Source organism: Abramis brama (genome assembly GCF_963993115.1).
Source record: "Abramis brama genome assembly, chromosome: 10".
Classification (NCBI taxonomy): domain Eukaryota; kingdom Metazoa; phylum Chordata; class Actinopteri; order Cypriniformes; family Leuciscidae; genus Abramis; species Abramis brama.
Genome location: NC_139972.1, coordinates 20,112,418 through 20,137,254, shown reverse-complemented (window position 1 = coordinate 20,137,254; position 24,837 = coordinate 20,112,418). Strand labels below are relative to the sequence as shown.

The window sequence follows — 24,837 nt, the reverse complement described above, 5'->3', positions numbered from 1 at the left end:
GAGAATGACAATTGTATTGTTGCAGATGTTGTTAATTTCCTTAACCCTTAAATCTTAATAGCAGAAATGTTACAAATAAAATATACTGGAAATATTTGTGTTTTTTAAAAACCGTTTTTAAACAGATGTTTTAGTATTTTTAACACCTTTTAATTAAAAGGTGCAAACTTTTTTCCTAAATGTCTGAATAATGGCTGCAAACAAAGCAAAATGGGACACATGAGATTACAATAAAGACCCTTATTAGTAAAACTAATCAATAAAAGAAACTTTTACTTTTTTAACTTTATTAGAAGTAGAACAAGTATATTATGCCATGTCTATCTATCTATCTATCTATCTATCTATCTATCTATCTATCTATCTATCTATCTATCTATCTGTCTGTCTGTCTGTCTGTGTGTGTGTGTGTGTGTGATGGAACAAAAAATACATTTATAATGTAATTTATACATACATACAACTAAATAAATAAATAATGAATCAATGCACCAATAATACAAGAGCAGCCTTTTAAATTAAAGTCTCTTATCATTTTATGCCAGCAAATTTGCAGGCCTTTTTACTCTTGATATATTTATATGATGGAAAATAGTTACAAACAAAATACAGATTATGTTTTGTCTTCAGTTCATACACTTACGTTTATAAATAAAAATGACAAAGAATAAACACTACATTACTGAGGAAATTCCGTATTTTGTCAACATTCCAAATACAATATGGTTTCTAAAAAGTAGGCAGTGATGAGACCTTTATTTCTAAATAACATATTCCCAAAAAATATTTGAGTGCATACAATAAAAGTAGATTAGTTTGTCTCCATGTCAAGTCTTAAGAAATTCACTTTTGTATTCCATTAAATAGGCCTATATTTTTTATTAGACATTAAACATAACATAAAACATTTACAACTATAACTAACAAGACATCCAAAAGATAAAACAACTAAAAGGATTGGGTTTACAATACTGGAAAAAAGCTTATATAGTGTGTTATACATTACATTACGTAACATTATGTTACGTAATGATATATTGTTACGTAAGATAGGCTACATATAAATATTAAACCATATTTTAAACCACAATGCGTAAAAATTACGTTAAATTATTTTTTTAACCGGGTCTTTGAAATTAAGAGCTCGAAAGAACCGAATCTCGAATGTAAGTCGCACTTACCATTACTATTTTTGATGTATTGTGCTGAATTTTTCCTCCTGAATTTGGACAGGAATTTTATATTAATCTTACGTAACATTTTTATTGGGTTAAATAAAGAACGAACTAAACACCCAACATAAACTGAGGCAGTAAAACGCGCTTCTCTAAATGGAGCTATAGGGTTGCCGTAGCCGTGTGTTTGGTGGGTGGGACAAATACAAAGGCAAGCAGGTCAAGAGGAGGAGAAACCACGTGTGACAGCCAAGCTGAGTTGAGAACTGTCCTTCTCAAGTCAAGTTGTTTTTGTAATATCTTTGGATGTAACTAGCCGTTCCGTCTGACGGAAGGCCATTCAGCAGACCCGCATCACAGCTCTCAGCAACGGACATCTGTTGCTAACTCTGAAACCAAACTAGCATTCTGGGAAACGAATCATGGTTAGCAAGACGGATGACATCCCAGCATCAGTGCCCGTTGATCTTGCCCGGGAAGGCGAGACAGCAAACAGCAAAGACAGCAGCAAGGAGACAGCCTTGAAGGATCCATGTGCTTGCGGTATGTGAGCTTTAAAGCAGTTTGTACTGTAGCATGCAGACATCACTGAGCTCTCACTGATCTTGTTGTATTTTAACACAAGTCACTTTTGGGTAAATCAGTGTTGAGATCTGATGTATGATTGACTGGAACTGGATAGAGGTCAAAGGGAAATATGTATCAAAGGACATAAACGGGCACAGTCCCGCAGGGGTGTCTGCTTTACACCCTTAAACACCATTGTGTTTCTGAATGGAGGAAGTAGGTGCTTTCATTGTGCTCACAACCTTGTGCAGGCCATTACTTTTTAAGTCTTAATAAGTAACTTACTGCTCTTGATTTAGATCTTATCTTGCTGCTTGGTGTAGATAAACTTATTCACAGCTTGGTTCTCAATATTACATTTTCTGTAAGAAGGCAGGTTGTCAAACTAAAATTGACTTAAAATGTCCTTGCAGTGTCAGTATGCTGTGATCAGGGTTCCCTTTCTTTTTCCAAGTCTTTTGTTATTACTGGCTAAATGTTGTTTGAATTATCTTGTAGTGGTTGAACAATTTCTGTCCAATGAAATGTTTTAAAGCTGAGCAATTAAGTTTAATTAACCCCGATTTGTGCTATTTTAATGGGAGGCCAGACTAATATAAGCTAGTAGGAGGATGGTGAACTTTTGCAAAGGTTAATGTAAGGTGTCTGTTTACTCAGGCATTAGTCTTTTGCATGAGTACACACAAATAGAAGTGACAAAAAGGTGTTTATTGTAATTTCATGTGTCCCATTTACATTCAACAGTTAATACTGTTCATTGAAATTGTCTAATAAAGTAGTTTATGCTCATAAAATGACTATTGCAATATAATACGAAGTAAATGACAATAGAATAACAAACGTTCAACAAGACGTTTACTCCTGCGTCTGCTCTAGCAAAGTCAACAGCAAGTGCAGATCTGGGGTAAATTATTTAACGACTATGTGTAGCTCTTAAACGTGAACGCTAGAGATTTACGTTATTTACACGGTAACTTTCATTATCATCAGTGTAAAGTGTAGCTGTGTGTGAGGAGATCTTGACGCACATGTTCTGTAACAGCGCGCATGAACACGGATAAACTGAAGGTCACCTTCAGTGGGACGAAACCATTGAGCCGGAGAGAGGAGAGCGGGGTTTTACTACGGTCTGAATTTTAAGTGGCCCTGTATTGAATACTTTTGATGGCCAAAATAACCTATTATATCGTGAAGTTTAGAAAATGTTCTTGAACGAAATCTCGTATTAGCAATGTATAGCTTGTTTAAACGCGCGTGTGTTTATCGGCCCCCCTCCTGTTTTCATTCAGGAAAGTGTCGCGCTCCTCGACCCGGATGCGGAAGTAGCTACGCATGGAAAGTCATCATGGTGCATGTATGCCGATAGAAGGTTATTGCTACCAGTTAAATATAGTGGGATCTGTTTGGTAAGTGTTGGGATTACACACTTTGCCTAGCACGTAGGGGCGATCCTGTAATTTACGACATATTTTCTAGCTAACGGTACATGCTGTCATTAAATCGTTTTAGAGCAAATAGCCGGCTGCTGTGCACACTGTCAGTTAGCTAACTGCTGCAATCCGTGTCACATTTAAGGAGACCTTGGAAGAGGCTGACAGTGGTTATGGCACCTGACAGCTGTGGAATTGGTCATTCTGACAACACGTTTAATGTTGAATTTGATGCTCGGGATGGTGACTTATGTGATCTCTCTGATCTGTGAATTTTCTGGCTGGAAAATAGCTGTCTTTGTGCATTTGACATGATTTGTATGCAATTGCATTATGATTATACACGCAATAAATAAAGCCATGTAAGAAGCTGGTTAGACCATATGGTTTGTTACTCTGTTGTCTGTATTTTATTGCTAATCTGCAAGTTTTGTTCAGCCTCATTCCACATTTTTAATCAAATCCTTATGAAGATGCATCTTTTTCTTCTTGCACATAAAGATATGTTATTTTGCATATAATGGGTCCTCAAGGGGGAGGCTATGTTGATAGTACTGTATGTATAATCATGGCTGTGTACTTTTTACATAACTTATATTACAAGGATCACTTCCTGCAGCTTTTGCATTGCCGGTGCCAAATGCTCCGACACCATGCTCTGTTGTCCCAACACATCATGCCACTCCAAAGGGGATCTGTATGGGCTGCAGCCTCACTCATGTCTCACTTACGCCACCATAATTTCAGTTGTGATAAAGTCTGGCATCCCTTGTGTGTGACTGCACTGCAGTAACTGCCAATTTGTGCTGCCTCCATTTAGTAAAATATATATTTTTTGGGGATTGTTGTTTAAGTGTTATTGTTGTCACAATGGGACTTTGCACTTGCCTTTCGCTTTAGCATAGGACAAACTAGAAGTTTAGCTAGTTAGGAGTGTAATAGTGTAATATATATCTGTCCTCACCCCTCTGAATGATTTACCTGCATATGGTTGCAAATTAATCGTCATGGTTTTATTTACTGAAGTTCTTTGAACCTCTGCACCAGTGCCATATGTGATGCATTGTGTTAATGCATTAAACTAGATTGTGATGGTCTTATAAGGAAAAAGGATGGAGTGAAGTCTTTGAACATGTTCGACTGTTATAGGGACTAGGGAGATTAGCATATCGGGAGATATAGGGAGATATAGCCTAATGTAAACTGTTTTCATCTGATCCTCCAGCCTTTCAAATTGACTGAATGTGGCGTACACCTGGACTTCACCCAGTGAGAGGGAGGACTAAAGGACAGGGGGATTGACTTTGGGGTTGTGCAATGCCAAGGCACAAACCTCATACACACTTTGTTCTATTTAAAAGTCAGCCATTTTTGTGATGCAATTCACTGGATTGCCCGGCTTGAAATAATTTTAGGGCAGTGGTTCTCAACCAGGAGCCCGGGGCCCACTAGGGGACGCCAGCAAACTTCCAAGGAGAAGTCGAGATGATTTAAAATGAGAGGAAAAAAAAAGACACAAAAATCTTTCTTTTTTTTAATGAAATCCATAATCCTTGTCCAGTAAATCTTGATTAACTAGAAAAGTCATGGGGCATTCACATATTGTCATGGATGACGGGGGGCCTTGAAATCAAAAAGGATGAGAACCACTGCTTTAGGTTGTAGTTTTCCATTTGTAAAAAAACAGATTTCAGTGATGTATTTTCATTTTCGTTATTCTGATCAGGGTTATTAGTTAACTAAAACGAAAACCATAAACATTTTAGTTTATCCATCAATTTATTTCAGCTAGATGCAAAGGCAACATTTTTCATTTGCATTTGGTTTCAGTTGATGTATGCACTAAATAAAAAAAATAAATTAAAATTAATAAAAACTATATTGTGACCCTGAGACATATCAAAATTAAAACTTTAAAATGAAAATGGAAAATATAAAAATAATAACTTAATTTCCCTGCAGTAAGGTGGTTCAAATTTTGTGTTAGCAGCTCCTATACTTAGAACCACCTAACCTAATGCTCATGATTAGATTTGGATTGGATTGGGGGAGATCTGTGTAAACACTCAATCTAGAGCAAGATAGAATACCCATATGGTGCCGCTAGGTCTGAAGAAACAGTCGGTTTCGGGTTGAACTGAAGATGACTGCTGTAAGTGACTGAAAGGAAGCACAAGCTCCACATTCCATTTAGTCAGTGCAAATAAATTACTCATTACATGCTATTTACATTTAGGCATACGTATTTAATACATAAATATGTGGATTGGGGAATTTTGTGAAATCTGTTTGATCCGCCTCCCCTGTGGTCCTCGGTGTCTGAAGTGTGAGACCAGCTGCTTGTTGTCATAGCCGTGACCATTGAGGAGAGCCAAGGACAAGCTGCAGTTGTCTTAAGCAAACAGTGTGTTTTATCTGTGAGTTATGGCCGAGACAGCTGTGGCATTGGAAAACGTGTCTGCCTGGGCTGGAATCTCAAATCTTTGTCATCTTATTCAGTTTATTGTATCACGAAACATGCCGCCTCAGCAGATCTGTTTGAGTGAATCAGTCAGTAAGGCAGAAGGGACCTCCTCAGACAATTGAGTCAGATGATATTGCAGCGCCACATTCATTCAGCCGGAGAGCGTGCCGGGAATGATTGCCCCCCGAGACCCAGGACTTAAACTGTTGCCGTGGAGATCTCCATGGCAGCTCGGCATTGCGCAGTGGGAGCTGTATTGTGTACAGTGTGTGAAGTGTCACAGGCCCTCAGAAGATGACCGGTGTGTGCTAGTTGGCTGACCTACTGGTAAAAATCCACTAGCCTTATTCAACTCCTTCAGGCTAAGCAGTGCCTGTGAAACGACAAGCTAAGTGATTAGTGAGATTACTGTTGTGAGTAACGTCCTTTGTGAAACTATAGAGGGTTGTAATTAATGAATTAAGATAACTAATATAATGATTATTGGAAACGTTTTTTTTATTTTTATTATTTATATACTATTATAGTATTAATAGTTTGAATTGGCTTTATATTGTCAGATTTTCAGTTTTCATTTATAGTTTAAGTTTTAGTAATTGTGTTATGTGCTTTTGTCATTTTATTATTATTTTTCTTTTTTTCAGTTTAAATAATTTTAGTACTTAAACTTGTCTACTAGTTGTTGCAGAGGGAGGATTTCTAATTAATTTTCTTTTCTTTTTTTTGTGCTTTTTTTTAGATTTTCATCCAATATTTGTTTTATTTCAATTACTGAAAATGATTTAGTTTTAGTTAACAATAACAAAACTTTATTAAATATGAATGATCAATGAGCAATTAATCAGGGCTTTAGGTAAAAAAAAGAAAAAAAGACTTCGGCTCCTGAAATTAAACATTTAAGCAAAAATAAAAAATGTTTTTATTATAAATTATTATGATAATATTAAATTGATAATACTATACTTTTTCATATAAAATAATATTTTAATAATAATATATAACTTCATATTATATGAACTATGGTGTTTTCTAGTTGCATGTGGTATAAAGTAGTTCCCATTGTATGCTTTCACTCTAGGGATCTTGACTATATTTGTACTCTTTTCAGTTGTTTTTTTTACTTATTTAAATTTTACATGTTGTGAATGTGTGTCTTATTTACTCATTGTCGTATGAACAACACCTCAGTAAACAGACTCGCGTAAGTCTTACAAACCTACATTTAGAGGTGTTCATGACAGAAAATGTACTTCCGGTTTAGTGAGGGAGTCAGTTGTGGATGAGTGATTCAGTCTGATTCTAATCACTAATCACAAACAAGTTTGAAACTGTTTTATGATTCTTTGATTAACTGGTTCATAATAATTATTTAACTTTAACAATTATAACATAATAATTGTAATTAACTAACGCCACCTTCACAAGATTAAAATATGTAAAAACTTCATACGTTTTCTGAAAGTTAAACTAAAATATAAATATTCCTGTACCCACAGGACACCGTGGGGACACAGCAGTAATGAACGGGGACGCTGGTCACGATCAGGCCGAGGAGGCCGACTCCAAGCAGGATGGCAGTGCCGATGCAGACCTTGCAGAGGATGCCAACGAACAGGAAGTGATCGTAATTCAAGACACTGGCTTCACTGTGAAGATCCAAGCACCTGGAACCGAACCCTTTGACCTTCAGGTAATTCCTGTTCTCTTGCACTGACTTCACATCACAGACATTTGTAACAAAATATTGTAACAAAATCTGTGGTTCCTACTCAGGTGTCACCACAAGAGATGGTGCAAGAGATCCATCAAGTACTGATGGACCGCGAGGACACCTGCCACCGCACCTGCTTCTCCTTGCAGCTCGACGGCAACGTACTTGACAACTTTGCTGAGCTCAAGTCCATTGAGGGCCTGCAGGAAAGCTCCCTTCTCAAAGTGGTCGAAGGTACAATTCGAGACCTTCTATCATAAGTATACGTCTCATTTGAAGATACTGAGCTTTCAACGTTTCTGTTTCCATACTGTAGAGCCCTACACAGTGCGTGAAGCTCGCATTCACGTCCGTCACATCAGAGACCTGCTGAAGAGTCTTGATCCATCAGACGCTTATAACGGAGTGGACTGCAACTCCCTCTCGTTCCTCAGTGTCTTCACGGATGGAGATCTTGGAGGTCTGTGACAGGAAGAATGTGAGGTCTTAAATGGTTTCTAGGAGATTGACGGCTGGTATTCGATTGTCTGTTTGCTCTTACCTTCCGCAGATACCGGGAGACGCAAAAAGAAGGGCAGTGAACTTGAGCAGATTGATTGCACACCACCTGAACACATTCTGCCAGGCAGCAAAGAGCGTCCTTTAGTTCCCCTTCAGCCACAGAACAAAGACTGGAAGGTGAGAGCAGATAACAGATTTTTGCCATGACTCTTTCATGATGTCTTGCTTTTGTTTTGAGATTTTAGTTTACTTTTGCCTTGTTTTCTGTCTACAGCCTATGCAGTGCCTGAAGGTCTTGACAATGAGTGGCTGGAACCCACCGCCTGGCAATAGGAAGATGCACGGAGACCTTATGTATCTGTACATCGTGACTGTTGAGGACAGACACGTCAGCATCACTGCCTCCACCCGCGGATTCTACCTCAATCAGTAAGCTAATTTATTACACTGCCCTCATGAATACTTGATTCTGATGGGTCAATGTGGCATTTCATGATCAGTTGTAGAGTGCAGTAGTTGGGTTCCAATTTTCCCAATTTTCTTAATTTTTAAAGGTAGGGAAGGCAAATTTAGGAGTGGCTTGCAATAGCATGTTAGCTTTGAAAGCTTGAGATCCCACCCTCCCTTCAAGAGCATCTCCAAACGCCTTCTTCAAAACACATGAACGCACATCAGAGTTTGCAAAGCATCATGAGACGAGAGATGGCGTTAAACTACCTCAAATCTCAAAGCACATAATATTACAATAATAATGAACGTAAACAACTTAAAGAGCACTGACCTGTACCACCTGACTGCTTTGCCGTTGATAGTGTTGCCACTGAAACGCATAAATAAATAAAAATAAAAAATTTGGTCCTCTGTGACTGACGTCTGTCTAACTCTGCATAGCATGAAACGCGTTGATGTTGTGTGATGTCTGCGCGAGCAGGTGCGCGGAGGTATGAAAATACGTACGTTGTCAGGCAGGTAGGACATCCTATTATTGCATTCGGACTGAATGCAGTGATTGGACGAACATTTTGTGGTCCTACGCCTTCCATAGACAATGCATATACATATGAATACATTTAGAGCACTCAATTAGTGAAAAGACTTTCAACCAGCATAACAAAAAAAAATCTAGAACAAATTGCCTACCTTGCCTTCAATGATAACTTATAAATAAACCTTTAAAACCAGGCCTATTTTGAGCTACGAGATTAACCAATGTTATATGCTTTTGTTGAAGCCTGCATTATTTCAATAATTCATACAATCTTTGTTACATTATGTGAAGCCTATATTCATTTGTAGCATGTAAAATGATTGATTTTGTTTATTTGTTTATGTTTATTTTTAATGTATTTTTGACAAAATAGTGTAGAATTGTAATATTATTGGTGATTTGTCGCAGGTCCACAACTTATATCTTCAACCCCAAGCCAGCCAACCCCAGCTTCCTCAGCCACTCTCTAGTGGAACTGCTGAGTCAGATTAGCCCTACCTTCAAGAAGAACTTCACTGCTCTGCAAAAGAAGAGGTAATACATTATTAATACCACTTTAGTTTACCTTTCACTTATGTTTGGATTAAACTGATAAAGAACTCCTTTTGCGGAAACCGGCTCTAGCCTGTTTAAAGAATCATGAACCATTTTATCTCAGCTAGTCCACGTTTGCACTTAGTATTAACATCCTAATCAGGGGTGTGACAAAGGACACTTGGGAGCAGCAGTATGCCAGCTTACTTTACTGTGCATTATCAACATACAGTAACGCTATGATGTCGCAAGTCATATGTGGTCACAAATTCAGAAATCCTCCCTTCAGGGAAGTCTGGTGTAGTTATGACAAAGCTGCTTGTTTTCAAACTTTTTTTTATTTACTGAAACTTGGGAGTATTGAGATATTTAAATTAATTAATCATGATTCATTTTGTGACTTCAGAAGTTTCAAGAACGTATGATCTTCAATAAAAACAATAGTTATTATATGACTTCAGTTTACATCTTGATTTAGCATTTTAGTTTAGATTCAAGAATATATTAATGTCAATCCTGTGGCCCCCTTTGATTGTTTGCTGAGGCCCCCTAGTTGAGAACATCTGGTCTAAATGTTTATTTGTGTCAGTTTTAGAGGCCTTTTTTTCTCCCACCATCTTCATTTATGTTATGTCATGTTATTGATAATAGGGTACAAAGACATCCGTTTGAGAGAATAGCTACTCCCTTCCAAGTGTACAGCTGGACTGCACCACAGATTGACCATGCCATGGACTGTGTGAGAGCTGAGGATGCCTACACCTCCCGCCTGGGTTATGAAGAGCACATACCTGGCCAAGTATGTCCTACAAAGCTTTAATTTTGAGTGGATTCTTTTATAGGGCTATTAAAATGTTCTTGTCCTCTGATAGACTAGAGACTGGAACGAGGAGCTCCAGACAACCAGAGAACTTTCTCGTAAGAACCTCCCTGAGCGCCTGCTGAGAGAACGAGCCATATTCAAGGTGAACATACCAGCACTAATTTCAGAACAAGTACGTTTTCACTTGATAAATTATTCAGCTCACTGACGCTCTTCTGTTCCTCAGGTTCATAGCGACTTTGCTGCTGCGGCGACGCGTGGTGCGATGGCAGTGATCGATGGCAATGTCATGGCGATCAATCCTGGAGAGGAGACGCGTATGCAGATGTTCATCTGGAACAACATTTTCTTCAGCTTGGGCTTTGACGTACGTGACCACTACAGGGAGCTGGGCGGGGACGCTGCCGCCCACACCGCCCCCACCAACGACTTGAACGGGGTGAGGGCATACAGTGCTGTGGACGTGGAGGGGCTCTACACCCTGGGCACGGTGGTGGTGGACTACAGAGGTTACCGTGTAACCGCTCAGTCCATCATTCCTGGCATCTTGGAACGGGAGCAAGAGCAAAGTGTCATCTATGGCTCCATTGACTTCGGCAAGACCGTAGTGTCCCATCCCAAGTATCTGGAGTTTTTGGAGAAGACCAGCCGCCCCCTGAAGGTGCAGCGACATGCTGTTCTCAACGAGAAAGACGCCTCTGTAGAGCTTTGCTCTTCTGTGGAGTGTAAGGGTATCATTGGCAATGATGGGCGCCATTACATCCTGGACCTGTTGCGTACCTTCCCTCCTGACCTCAACTTCCTGCCAGTGGAAGGAGAAGAGCTCACGGCCGAAAGCCAGAAGCTGGGTTTCCCTCGGCTACATCGCCATCGCCTGGCTTGCTTGCGCCAGGAGCTCATTGAGGCCTTTGTAGAGCACAGGTGTGTTCCTGCTACTTGATGAACATGCTCCATCAAATCTGAGTAAAGTTGCTGTCCTATTTGTTATCTAATGAAAGTATGGTTTGTGGACCACTTTCAGGTTTCAAAAAGTCAACGTAAAATTATCTCATAAGAATAAAGCCACTTACTTTGTTGTTAATCATGATGTATATCTTTATATATTTGATAATAATCATCATCATCATCATGATTCATATTTTTATTATTAATATATTATAAGTAACTACTAGTACAAAATTAAAAAAGAAAAATAGGTAAATATTTATTCTAAAAATCTTATGTAATTTATTATATTCATAATTAGATAATTTACTACTACTAATAATAATAATATTATCATTATTATTATTATTATTATGTTATTATTATCTGTAACTAGTATAAAATTAAAAGTAAAAGGTAAAGATTAAAAAAGAAAATTACCCATTTTACCTTTTAATTTTGTACTAGTTACTGCTACTACTCCTACTAATAATTATAATTGTTATTAATATTATTAGTAACTTATGTTTATGTAAATAAATAAATAAATTACATATAATTACGTATTTAATTTATAATATATACGTATTATATAATTTATAATATTACGTATTTATAATATATAATTATCTAATTTACATAGATTACATTTTTTGTTAATAGTTAAAGGTAAAATAATAATGATATTATTATTGTTAATATACTTTTTTATTCTTAGTAACTTACAAAAAATAGAAAGTAAACTATATGTAAATAATTACATATTTAAAGTAAATATCTACATATATTTTAGTTTAGTCAGTGATTACTGAACTATTACCACAATTAAAAAGTAAAAAATAAATAATCCATAATACATTGTAATAAAATCTCTATTCTACACACATTTTCTAAGTATTTAGTATTCTCCTTAATTGCTGATTTCTTGAATGTCCTGAAGGCTAGTTTGTCGGTGGGTGTAAACATGTCATCCTCTTGTGCCTCAGATATCTCCTCTTCATGAAGATGGCAGCACTCCAGCTGATGCAGCAGAAAGCAAACAAAGACAAGACCGCAGCCCTGCATGACACGAGCACTGCAGATGTGGAGTCTGAAAGCAAACCGCAGGCTCTTGAAGCATCTGAAAAGGTTCCTGACGACAAGCCAACCTCTCCAACTTCCTCTGAATCCACTCTGACCCCTGATGACTCTGAGGCAACGACTGTGTCCGAAAACTCTGCTCCTGATAACCAGGAAGCCCCAGCTGATCAGAAAGCCCAAGTTCCTACTGCAAACACCAATGGTACTCATGAGCCTTCAGCTCCAGAGAGGCAGAATGGAGGGTGTGATAGTCTCTTGGAGGGTAAGGAAGCTGATGAAATAATTCCTGGACTTGCCCAAGCTAAAGAGCTGGCCGAGTCCTTAGCAGCAGAAGATGGATCAGGTATTGGTACGTCCTGTGAGCGACCGAAAAGAGCATGAGAGGGAACAAGAGCAAGAGCTGGTAGAGACATGCACTCATACAGCTTTTTTTATTTTATTATTTTAGCTTCATCTGAGTTCTGTCATCAACTCATTAGATGTCCTGCTGTTGTCTTTTTCATTTGCTATCTGTGTTTATTCAGTGCATCTCTCCTCTTGCTGTGTGCTCATGTTCTCTCTGAGACTCATTAACGGAGACGAGGATCTCCTAGATTGGCTTTATAGTAATCTGGCTCCACTGTGTTGGGACTTCAGTTTATTATCCCCACGTCTTCCTCCTGACGACACTCCCTTCTAATCTTTCTCTGTGGTGATTAGAAAACCTTTTTTCCGATTAAAACCAAATTAATTTATTGTGTGTTGAATTCACGTGTGGTGATAGTGGTTTTATAACCCTGATGTTAATTATGCTACTAATTGAAACCAGGGTTTTTCAAACTTTATATAGATGTTTTAATATCCAAATGTAATATTTCAAATATATTTTAATATTTGTGTTAATTTTCATTTATAAAATACATGTAATGTATAAAAATCAATTTGTGCTCCATTTATGAGATGATTTCAAAGGGGTCATGAATTGAGAAATCTAATTTTCCTTGATCTTTTGACATGTAAGAGATCATTTGTACTATCAAAACATCCTGCAACTGCTTTTATTGAAACCAAGTTCAGACTCGTTTTTTGCATCGGCTACAATGCTCATTGCTGCAACCTTTCATTCCACGTGAGTAGATCTAAATTAAATGCCATCAACACTTTTCACGATTAGTTTATCTTGACAGCTGTAATAGTAAAAATGTAGTAAAAGTTTGAGAGAGTTCCACGTGTAATACTTATTTCAAATGCAAAGATGTTAGCCAATCACAGAAGTGAGCATTTACACTGGAGTCTCACAGCAGACAAGCCACCAAAGCTTTCAAATCAGTGGGCTAAAATCAGGGTAGACTTATTTCTAAATTGAGAATTTTTTTATGTAAAAATCGTACTAACAATTAAACTTCAGGAAATATTTTAAAAGAATAAAAAATTTCCGTTCATGACCCCTTTAAATTGAATCAATGTCTTTTGTAGACCACCAGTTTGAAAACCCCTGCCTCAACCAAACACCTTATCATGGTTCTCAATCATTTTGTTTGCTTAATTTGTGATCTTTTTTTAAATTATTATTTATTTTAGTGTTGCTTATATGGTGAATTAATTGACATTTAGTGGAACATTTGCTTTTCACAGACCCTAAAAGTCGAGAGGTGGTCCTCAACGCCTGTAAAGCTGTAGGCTCCATCAGCAACACCTCTTTTGACATTCGCTTCAATCCAGATATCTTCTCTCCAGGTATAGTGTATTCTTTTTAGTGTGTGTGTGTGATTTATCTTTTTAACAATATGGGCAAAGTTGTTCACATGACCTCATCCATCTCTTACAGGAGTACGGTTCCCAGATGACAGCGCTGAGGAAATCCAGAAACAGAAGCAGCTTCTCAAAGAGGCGGCAGCCTTCCTAGTGTCCTGCCAGATCCCTTCTTTTGTTAGTGATTTAATCTATCTAAAATATGGATGAAGGCATATACATCTTTGGAAAGTGTTTTTAGAATATATTAATTTGGCTGCTGAATGGTTTTTACCTTTGTGCGCAGGTAAAAGACTGTTTAGATCACAGCTCTTTGCCTATGGATGGAGCAACAATGATAGAAGCCCTTCATCAGCGTGGCATTAATGTGCGTTATCTTGGTACTGTGCTGGAGTTTGTGGACAACATGCCTGCAAAAGCACAACTTGAACACATCTATGTAAGTGAAGGATAATTTGGTAGCACCTTATGTTACAGTCCTGTTCCGCGTGTACATAGTATGTACTTATTATAGTTACTACATTAACTGGGTAATAACTAGGTACTAAACTTGAACCTACCTGTAAACATAACCTTAACCACCTTAATGTAGTTACCTTATATTACTGAGTACTTTCTTAGGTAAGTGTTAAGTGCACGTACTGTAAAATAAAGTGCACTTTATGATTTAATATAATACAAAAATATATTTTTGTTTCTAACTTTTTTTGTATATATATATATATATATATATAAAAACTATGGATTTAATTTGTTTTGTTTGTGCATGCAGAGAATAGGAATCAGTGAGCTGATCACCAGATGTGCAAAGCATATCTTCAAAACATATCTTCAGGTAAGTTACTACTATGGTACATTGACAGGAATATCATGGTACATACATATTATTATTATTTTTATATTATTATTATTTTTTGTACATGCATACTACTTTTCAAAAGTTTGGGCTCTAAGATTTTTCTAAATGTTTTTTGAAATAAGTCACTTGCGCTCAACAAGGTGGCATTTATTTGATTAAAAATATAGTAAATTATATTTTGAAATATTAAAATTTGTATTAAATCTTTTCATTATTTTTTAAATATTTTAGTTTTTACTTATCCCATTTATTATTATAATTTTTTCAAAGCTGAATCAGTGTCACATGATCCTTCAAAAATCATTATAATATTCTGATTTGCTGTTCAAGAAACATTTCTTATTATTATCAAAGTTGAAAACATTTGTGATACATTATATTTTGTGGAAACTGATGTTTTTTAGGATTTTATTATGAATACAATAGATTTTTGAAATAGAAATCATTATAAATGTGTGTGCTTTTACTTTTGATCAATTTATTGCATCCTTGCTGAATATAACATTTATTTTCTTTCTTAATCACTCCAAATTTTTGAACTATAGTGTACATATATAGCTTACCATATCTCTTTACCATGGTATTTACATGGTACTGTTGATTTATGGTATTGCCATGATACATTTTCAATAAAACAATGGCAGTACCATTGTACTTTTACTTTTGTAGCTGTTTATTATTCTTTAGCATTTACCTTTGTGTTAATGCTTGTGTGTTTGTGATTTGCAGGGTGTGGAGCTCTCTGCTTTATCCGCTGCAGTGAGCCACTTCCTGAACTGCCTCCTGAGCTCTTTCCCAGATGCAGTGGCTCACCTTCCTGCAGATGAGCTGGTGTCCCGCAGAAAGAGCCGCAAGAGACGTAACCGTGTCCCCGGTGGAGGAGACAACACGACCTGGGCCAGCCTGACACCCAGTGAGCTGTGGAAGAACATTACCTCTGAAGCACAAAGCTACTATCACTTTAATCTGCAATGGTGAGAACTAGTTATATATAAGCACCCCTGGTTTTATTAACCTAGTATTCTGGAGACTAAAGGCCCTGATACACCAAGCTGATGTTTGATTGTCAACCATGTCAGGCCATTGTTGAGTGTCTATCAGCTTAGTTTTTGCTGTGTGTTTTGCATCGTTGGGACTTGTTGAACTGGACATATTGAGCAGTCCCTCCCCTTTTTTTTAAATAGCCAATAGCATTTTGCTACAGCTGCATGGAGCACACTAGCTTATAGATAACCTTAAGACTAGCATAATTATACTAAAATCTAAAAAACCTACATTTTGATTTCATGGGGACTTTAACGAACCAGTCAGTACACAAGAAGAAAAGAGATAGTGATGAAAGTGATCAAAGTAGTAAAAAGATGGCACAGACAGAAGGCCGTTCACGTACTCTTACCTGAACATTCCAGTATGCAAATATTTCATGACATTGTCTGGAATAAAGAAAGCAATTCATATTCCAAATGGTAAGCAAGCGCTGCTTTGTTTAAGCATTATATATCTGCAGTTGCTGATATAGACAATTATTTCCTATCAAGCATGAGTTGAACATGGTTGGCCATTGTCTGTAGTCTTTGTGTTGTGTTAAACCGCACACAATGCAACTGCAGAGTTTTTGTTTTTGTAACTAGTTTGTTGTTTGTTTGTGTCACGGCCTTAATGTTGTTGTGCTTTTATGATTCACAGTGAAAGTGTGGACCAAGCAGTGGAGAAGTACAACTTGCAGAAGATCACACTGCTGAGGGAGATATCAGTCAAGACTGGCATTCAGGTAGTGCTGTTATCGATCTTGCTACGTGTCTCTGATGTGCTCTGTCAGGCCGGTACTGACAAGGCTTTCCTTTGTGCTTCCCCTGCAGATCTTAATAAAAGAGTACAACTTTGACAGCCGCCACAAGCCGGCCTTCACCGAGGAGGACATCCTGAATATCTTCCCCGTCGTGAAGCACGTCAACCCCAAAGCCTCAGATGCCTTCCATTTCTTCCAAAGCGGGCAGGCCAAGGTTCAGCAAGGTACCTTAAAACACATCATAAATAAACCTCCACAAACAATGTTTTTTTTATGCTGATTGACGTGTCCTCGTTTCTTAGGTTTCCTAAAGGAGGGTTGTGAGCTCATCAACGAGGCATTGAACCTCTTCAACAATGTGTATGGAGCCATGCATGTGGAGATCTGTGCCTGCCTGCGCCTTCTGGCCCGACTCAACTACATCATGGGTGATCACCCTGAGGTACATCCTACAAACTGTTACCATTTAAATGTTTAGATACAAATGACTTATTTTGTTTCAAATAATTTTAGGTTGTTTTCACACCTATAGACCGTTTGTTTTGTTCCAAAACAGGGACTTAATTTGTTACAATGTTGCATTTTCTTCTCGGTTCAGTTCGCTTTCACAAGGCAACCTTTCAAAGTGTACCAAATTGTGTTGACACAAGTCACATGCGAGTAACTGTCCTCTTATGGTCAGCATTTCCTCTGCGTCGTACATCAAGATGATTTACAAGTTCGCTCCATGAGCTTATTGTGGCTTTATTTGTAACTGTCGAGACACAAAAACACTATATGAATGTAGCCGTCATTCCTGCTGTTAAATTATATACTACATTCGTATTAATACTTCAGCCAATTCTAATGCGCGCTCTCTCTGGATCTAGAGGTTTACTGTGTCAAGACACACGCAAACACTATACGAATGTTATAAAGCAGCTAGAGCAGGAATCAAGTCTTCATCGGGACAGTATTCTCGCACGGTAAAGCGCAATTACACAACATTCTAAGATGAAGGGGTGCTCTTTTGGTTTTCAACTGTGATAACTAATGTGCTCACTCACAGAATCCCACACTACTGCTATTTATATAGTACATTTTCCGTTATGAATTGGTTCGTTGGTCCGTTTGGTCAGATTGCTTTCACACCTCAAGCGAACCGCCTCAGAGTTTGTTTGCAATCGGCCCTAGACCACCTCATTCAGACGGTCTCGGAGCGATTGTTTTGGTGCGGATCCAAGCGCGGTTGCCGTGTTCACATATGCTTCAATGAACCGAACCAAGGGAGAAAACGCACCAGGTTCCGAAACAAATGCTCAGGTGTGAAAGCACCCATAAAAACCTCTAAATTTTATACTCGTGCTTACATTTTTGAGATTAAATGGTTAGTAAGATTGAAATAAATTACAATTTTTGTTCATTCAGCTTTGATCACAGGAATAAAATGTAAAAAAAAAAAGAAAAAAAGAAAAAGTGATAGAATTTCTTTTTTTAAATTGTATTTTTTTGCTATGTTTGATCAAATAAATGCAGCCTTGGAGTGCATAAGAGACTACTTTCAAAAACATATGAAATCCCCCTAAACTTTTGATTGATAATGTCATTTAATCTATGATGTAATATAATCTAAATGTCTACATTTAATTTATTTACAAAACTATTATTTTACAAAACAATTTTTTTTATTATTTTGAAATAGAGTGCCCAGCATACATATGAACTACTAATTTTTATCTCTAATTTTACAGCTTTATTATTATTTGAAAGTTTGAACTATTATTCTAAAAATGTAATAAAAAAAAAAAGAATGAGTAGTTTTGTCAACAGTAGTCTATTGATAATTCTTTAGGATTTAGTGATGCTGATTTTTTTCCTCCCCATCTTTTCAAGGCTCTGAGCAATCAGCAGAAGGCTGTCCTGATGAGTGAGAGAGCACTGGGTATTGAACACCCCAACACTATTCAAGAATATGTAAGTATCTACATAATTTTCTGTACATATTTTATTTGTTGTGGTTGCTAAGGTTCGTTCTATTGCTCTTACTTTAAACAAACCCTTTTTCAACACACACAAATCATGTGGTGTGCTGTTACTTTTCTAAGGGATAAGACATGAATAAACAGACGATAAAACTGGAAAGAAAATCCCATAGGCAAGCATTGAAGAATCTAGGCAACCGCCTGAAATGCTCTAACATGTACTCGTATTGCTCTTGCAATCACCAAGCAACAGCTTGGTAATCACCTAGAAACGTACTAGCAGATATTCAGATCTGATACTGGCAAGAACCACTCAGATTTTCTTCAGAAACTGTACAAATGTTCTACTACAAACTCAAATGAAAACAATAAATGAACCTCAAACCTAAATCTCTAAATGTTTCATGTTTGTTCTCCACAGATGCACTTAGCTTTGTACTGCTTTGCCAACGGCCAGCTGTCCACTGCCCTGAAGCTGCTGTACCGCGCTCGCTACCTCATGCTCGTGGTGTGTGGGGAGGACCATCCTGAAATGGCCCTGCTCGATGTAAGCCTAAAACATTTATTTTGATTTAGTGCTTAACCTGTGGCCATTCTTTGATGTGCAAAGAACTAAAAACCGAATGTTCTGACCTTCATTTGTTGATGATGTAAACCCTGAATTGTCGATGAGAGAAAATTGAATTCCTGTGGTCACTAAAGTTGAGGCAAGTGGAACAATGCCAATGTCTCACTGTGATCCTTTGTCTTTGACGTAGAGCAATATTGGTCTGGTGCTTCATGGTGTGATGGAGTATGACCTGTCGCTGCGTTTCCTGGAGAACGCCCTGGCCATCAATTCAAAATACCATGGGACGCGATCCCTGAAAGTAGCCCTCAGGTACATGCGCCTGATTACACACTAGTTCAAATTAGAGCTGGGTATTGACACGGCATTTATTGTTTGAATTTCCTGATAAAACCGACAATTTGAAAGCTAAGTAACAAAGCTTATTGCGATTTATTGAATGGGAGGCGCGCTACAAATAACGATCAGTGAAGTTTTGTTCACGCATCAACAGAAAACAGCATAAAAACTAAAAGATTAATTCTTGGGATTTAAGAATCGATATTGGTTCATCTAACTAATCAATATTGTCAACCCAGACCTAGTTCAAATCATTGGTGTCATAAGCAGTCAAAATGTGTAGTAATGTTCATCCTCTCTGTTCTTCTGCAGTCATCACCTGGTGGCCAGAGTTTATGAGAGCAAGGCGGAGTTTCGCTCTGCACTGCAGCATGAGAAAGAGGGTTATACCATATACAAGAACCAGGTACAGTATATCAGACCTGCTATCCCATATAGATCGGACCTGATGTAATTTTAATGAGACATTTAAGGTGCAGTCATGTTAGTGAAATTCCAGAAAATTTAGCAGCCAAAAAAAGTCCATTGTCCAGTGTAGAAATATATGAAGCACTACTCACACAGAAGTCACTATTAGATCATATCAAGCAGCCTTCTGTTGGTCAATCCACCAAATTCATGTGACCATCTTGAAGCCGTTGTGAAATCTACGTGGGGAAATGTTTTGCCCTGTGAAAATGTTTTGAAATGTGAAAATCCTGATGTTGTAGATTCCTATTGATTTGGAATTTGGAACAATGGTAAATGTAACCGCACTTTTAATCTTAAAATTGGTTGTACAAACAAAACAATGGATGACTGTATACAAATAAAAGGCTGATTTTAATAATGAAGTTGTTGTACACTGATAATATCATAATAAATGTTAAAGACTACACAATACACTTGTGTTTAAGGTTGGTGAAGGTCATGAGAAGACGAAGGAGAGCTCTGAGTACCTGAAGTACCTCACACAGCAGGCTGTGGCTCTACAGAGAACCATGAACGAGATCTACAAGAACGGATCAAACGCTAGCATAATGCCTCTCAAAGTCAGTCACACCTCTGCTGTCCTGGGCCTCGATGGCTAAACATTGTTATATGATCTTTTCAGGATCTTTGTTGATGATTTATTTATTTATTTTTTTCCTGTAGTTTACAGCACCAAACATGGCCAGTGTTCTGGAACAGCTTAATATCATCAATGGCATCATCTTTATTCCTCTCAGGTGAGGAAAGGTTTACACCGTTTTGTTTTATTTATCAGTTTTTTTAATATTTTGTCATGTTATATCATTTTAGTCCAATTTACCCAGAGTGAAATGGCATATCATTATTTTACAAAAACTTAAGATTTTTAACTGAACATTTTGTTTTCGAACCATTTTTTTGGGTAATTTATAAGGTAATTGAATCCTGTGATCAAAGCTGAAATTTCAGCATCATTAATCCAGTTTTCAGTGTCACATGATCCTTCAGAAATCATTCTAATATGCTGATTTGGTGCTCAAGAAACATTTCTTATTATTATTATCAATCTTGAAAACAGTTGTATACAAAACATTTTCAGGATTCTTTGATGATTAGAAAAAAAAAAATGAAATATAAATATTTTGTAATAGACCATTCAAAAGTTTGGGGTCAATAAAATTTTTTTGGGTGGGTGGGGGAGAGAGAAATTAATATTTATTCAGCAAGTATGCATTAAATTGATCAAAAGTAACAGTAAAGACATTTATAATGTTACAAAATATTTTTATTTCAAATAAATGCTGTTCTTTTGAACTTTCTATTAATCAAAGAATCCAAAAAAAAAAAAAAATGTTTACAACTGTTTTCAACATTGATAATAATCAGAAATGTTTCTTGAGCATCAAATGACATAAGAATGATTTCTGAAGGGTAATGATTCTGAAAATTCAGCTTTGCATCACTGGAATTTTAAAATCTGTTCGAATAGGAAACCCTTTTTAAATTTTAATAATATTTTACTATATTACTGTTTTTACTGTATTTTTTTATCAAATAAATGCAGCCTTGGTGAGCAGAAGAGACTTAAAACATAAAAAAACTTAAAATATAAATAAACAAATTATATATCAAGCCATTGATTTCTTCACAGCCAAAAGGACCTGGAAAATCTGAAGGCCGAGGTGCAGAGACGGCAGCTGATGCAGGATTCTGGGAAAATTGAGGAGCAGCAGGGTAGTCAGTTAGAGCTGGATGACAAGCTGCCAGTGGATGATTAACAAACCCAACCATACAGCCCCTCTCCATATGAGGAGGACACGATGCAGCAGCCATCTGTTTGAACCTGTGGACCTGAGAACTGAGCTGTCTAATCTAACCAATTCAATTTGAGCATAATGGGGAAGGGAGGACCAGGAACAGGAGACAAATAAAGTGTACAGAGTAGTTTGTAGCTGTAAAGAGAATGAAAGCAGATGTTTTACACGTGCAATTCAACAACATGACCCCTCGAGGTCTACCAGAGGAGGAAGCAGGAGAGAATGTAGTCCTTCCTCTGTGAGTTTGCAGAGATGAGGCTGGAGGTGACCAAGGATGACCATGACATTTTATACCAGAGCCTTATCCATCCATCCATCCATCCATCCATCCATCCATCAACCCCATCTCTTACCTTCTCATCTGACCCCAGGATAAACCACAACCGTCCCAAACCAACCCACGAGTGTAGAGAGATCCTAAAAACACACCTCCTTATCTGAAAACTCAGGTGATTTCTACACTGTGCACCAGATGAGGGACGTTCACCGTACAATTCAACAGAGATATACATATGAGAATCATGGGCTTAAGAATGTACAGTTTAGAGGTCTAGCCTCAGGACCGAATGGTAGTATTGTGTCCCCGTACGTTATTTCTGCACTCTCCACGGCTTCTGCCTTTAGACGAAATCGGATCGATGCAACTTTACAGATGCGTGTTCTCATCCAATCATTTAAGATCGGTGGTGTCTGTAAAACAAGGAATCTTTTTGTAAAAGTACATGAGAAACCATTAGATCTTTCATGTAAACGTTAATTTAAGACATGTATTTTTTTATAGAAATACATCGGGAAGCTGTATAAAGCTTTGTTGTGGGGGTTAGACAGGTGCTTGATTCATTTTGATTGAAATACTGATTTGAAATGTCCAGTTTAAACTCTTTTTCACTTTAAACGTGTGTATGTGTGCGTGTTTATGTATGTATGTCTCTTTATGGTTGTCCATGCTAGTGCAGAAACGGATTCTGAGGATTCCTCCAAAGCTGCTGCAACAGAACGATATTATGATGATATTTTTATACATGCATCATTGATAACGGATGGACACGTGCAACCTGTTAAGACGAAGATGGTGAAAATGTACTACTTGTAATGTGGTTTTGAGATAAGATCAATATATTCTCCAGAATAATTTAGCACACCGTTCAGGAACTTGCGAGACTCGTGTTCCTCCCTAGCAGTATTTATTGCACTTTCCAGTGCTGAATTTTTGCGTGGTTTTCGAAAAGGACCACCAAAGGAGGAATAAGATAGGCTGCTTCGATGTAACATACCAAACAAACAAAAAAAGATGATCAAGGATGATGTGTTTGCTTGTATACATGCTTTGTGTGTGTCCTGCAAATGTCAAAATTGTTGCTGTGTATGAAGCAATATGCTGGAACTAAGTGCACCTTGGATTATGCACATGGATGCAAGAAAACTGCTAGCCTGGTTGTATTTCTCTATAAAACAAAAAGTAAAATTGTTTAAAAAAAATGCTTTGTCTCTAAAAATTGGTGGGAAAAAAACGATTTTACTGGTAAATGATATTTATGAGCAAGAATATCTAATAGTGTGTGAGATTTGTGCCTATTTAAGCTTATTTAAGTCAAAAGGTCTGGCAACTGTGTTTTTTTTTTTGGCCTAGATGGATTGTCTTGGCCATCAGTAGATTTTTGTAATCCGAAAGCTTGGATGTTGGACAGAAGTCATTGGATGTCTATTTCAGTACCCTTGAGTGCCACATGGGTGTGCTGCAGTCAATATATTCCATTGATAACGGACATAAACTCAATTTTGATGCATTACATTATAATATATGAACTACATTTGAAACAAAACAAGTGCTGGAATCGAAAGTGGAGTTTAATAGTTAATAACAACCAAAACTTATTAGAAACATGACTAATTTTCTGGTGACGTGATGGCGGTAGCTTAGTGGTCAAAGCTCTGAGTTGGTAACAGATGCATCTCAAGTTCTGTGTCATATAAGTATGACCTTTGAACTGAAGGGTTAATGAGAAAATCCTGTGTCTAGTGTGTTCTTGAGCCAGGTACTTAACCTCAGGTTTTTCCTGGGCTGTGGTTTATAAAAATAACAAGTAAACAATCTGTAGTCGAGATTGTTAAATATGATCTTAATTGAATATCTTCATTCTTCCTAGTTGCACATCTCATAGAGAACAAATCAGTAGATTAAAACAGTTTTGAATTCAGCTGCAAAGTCATTTTCATAATAATGTTCACCAAATCTGTGACACGTTCATGTTATGTAGCAAAGCAACATGTCAGATCAAGATTTCAATAATTGCATGACAAACCAATTTAATGTAATTTAGATGTTTAGTGATGTTTTGTTTAGAAAGGTCTGGGTTTTATTTACAACAGATGCAAAAACAAAATGGCAGGTATTTTCATTCATTTTCCTTTTTGAATTTGAAGTGTCTTGAATGTCTTCCTGGGTATAATATTATTCAAATTACAGTTTAATCACTAAATGTTTCTGTGTCAAGGCCTAACAAAGAAAACAAGTTCATTTTTGGATTCCTAAATTGTTGGAAGATAACAGAACAATTTTTAAAAAGGTCAGAGCCTTTTAAGGCTTTTATTCTTTTAAATTCTTAAATGATTAATGACAATTATGACACCTGCCAGACACCTCAGTCTGCAGCACGTTTAGTTACATTTGCTCTAAAATAATCTGCATAAACCTATTATAAACTAGAACGTCAAGATTTAGAGCAATATACAGTGTTCAGTCTCATTGTCATCTTATGTCTAACAAACAGATCACCTTGTTTTTTTGTGTTTTTTTTCTTTAAAAAAAGACCCCAGGATATCTATGGATTTCTTTTCTTTTTTTGTTGTTGTTTTGATTTCCCTGTTTTCGACATGAAATGTTTGTCATGCCCTTTGTGTGTCTGCTTTGGTTTCATTAATGAGTGGTACATTAATGTCAGTTCTTCTAAATAACAATCTAATTATTTTTGGTCTGAGTATCCTTTTGTATTAAAATGAATAAAGAAACTAGAAAACAACATGTGATTATATTAATTGAAATATTGTGTATAGCCTACTGTCTAAACACAGGACATTTTACACTTTGTTTTCAATATTGTCTACATTTTCTTTTAGAGGAACTCA

General features: G+C 37.0%; 1 protein-coding gene across 5 annotated transcripts; it reads left to right on the top strand.

Annotated features, from left to right (window-relative positions):
* The first annotated feature begins 1,342 nt into the window (after positions 1-1,342).
* cluha (clustered mitochondria (cluA/CLU1) homolog a) lies at positions 1,343-24,731 on the top strand. Of its 5 annotated transcripts, none has more exons than XM_084125833.1 (26): positions 1,343-1,718; positions 7,133-7,326; positions 7,410-7,581; positions 7,664-7,807; positions 7,898-8,025; positions 8,123-8,277; positions 9,245-9,370; positions 10,022-10,169; positions 10,243-10,335; positions 10,420-11,114; positions 12,104-12,546; positions 13,812-13,913; positions 14,005-14,105; positions 14,215-14,367; positions 14,701-14,763; positions 15,517-15,761; positions 16,474-16,558; positions 16,647-16,800; positions 16,879-17,018; positions 18,449-18,529; positions 18,959-19,084; positions 19,296-19,417; positions 19,757-19,850; positions 20,341-20,475; positions 20,579-20,652; positions 21,546-24,731. In XM_084125833.1, the coding sequence occupies exons 1-26, from the start codon at positions 1,598-1,600 to the stop codon at positions 21,670-21,672; spliced, it is 4,221 nt and encodes a 1,406-aa protein (XP_083981959.1). In that variant the 5' UTR covers positions 1,343-1,597; the 3' UTR covers positions 21,673-24,731. The 5 variants fall into 5 exon arrangements, with proteins under 5 accessions (XP_083981959.1, XP_083981962.1, XP_083981960.1 ...); XM_084125836.1 differs by having other exon boundaries at positions 1,393-1,718; positions 12,104-12,399; XM_084125834.1 differs by having other exon boundaries at positions 1,393-1,718; positions 12,104-12,459.
* The last annotated feature ends 106 nt before the right edge of the window (positions 24,732-24,837 follow it).

What these genes read in the sequence shown, in the direction of transcription:
- cluha (XM_084125833.1), top strand. Translation starts at nt 1,598, where the DNA reads ATGGTTAGCAAGACGGATGACATCCCAGCATCAGTGCCCGTTGATCTT. An exon ending in GAAGGATCCATGTGCTTGCG is followed by an intron (nt 1,719 to 7,132) that starts GTATGTGAGCTT and finishes CTGTACCCACAG; the next exon opens with GACACCGTGGGGACACAGCA. An exon ending in TATCACTTTAATCTGCAATG is followed by an intron (nt 15,762 to 16,473) that starts GTGAGAACTAGT and finishes TATGATTCACAG; the next exon opens with TGAAAGTGTGGACCAAGCAG.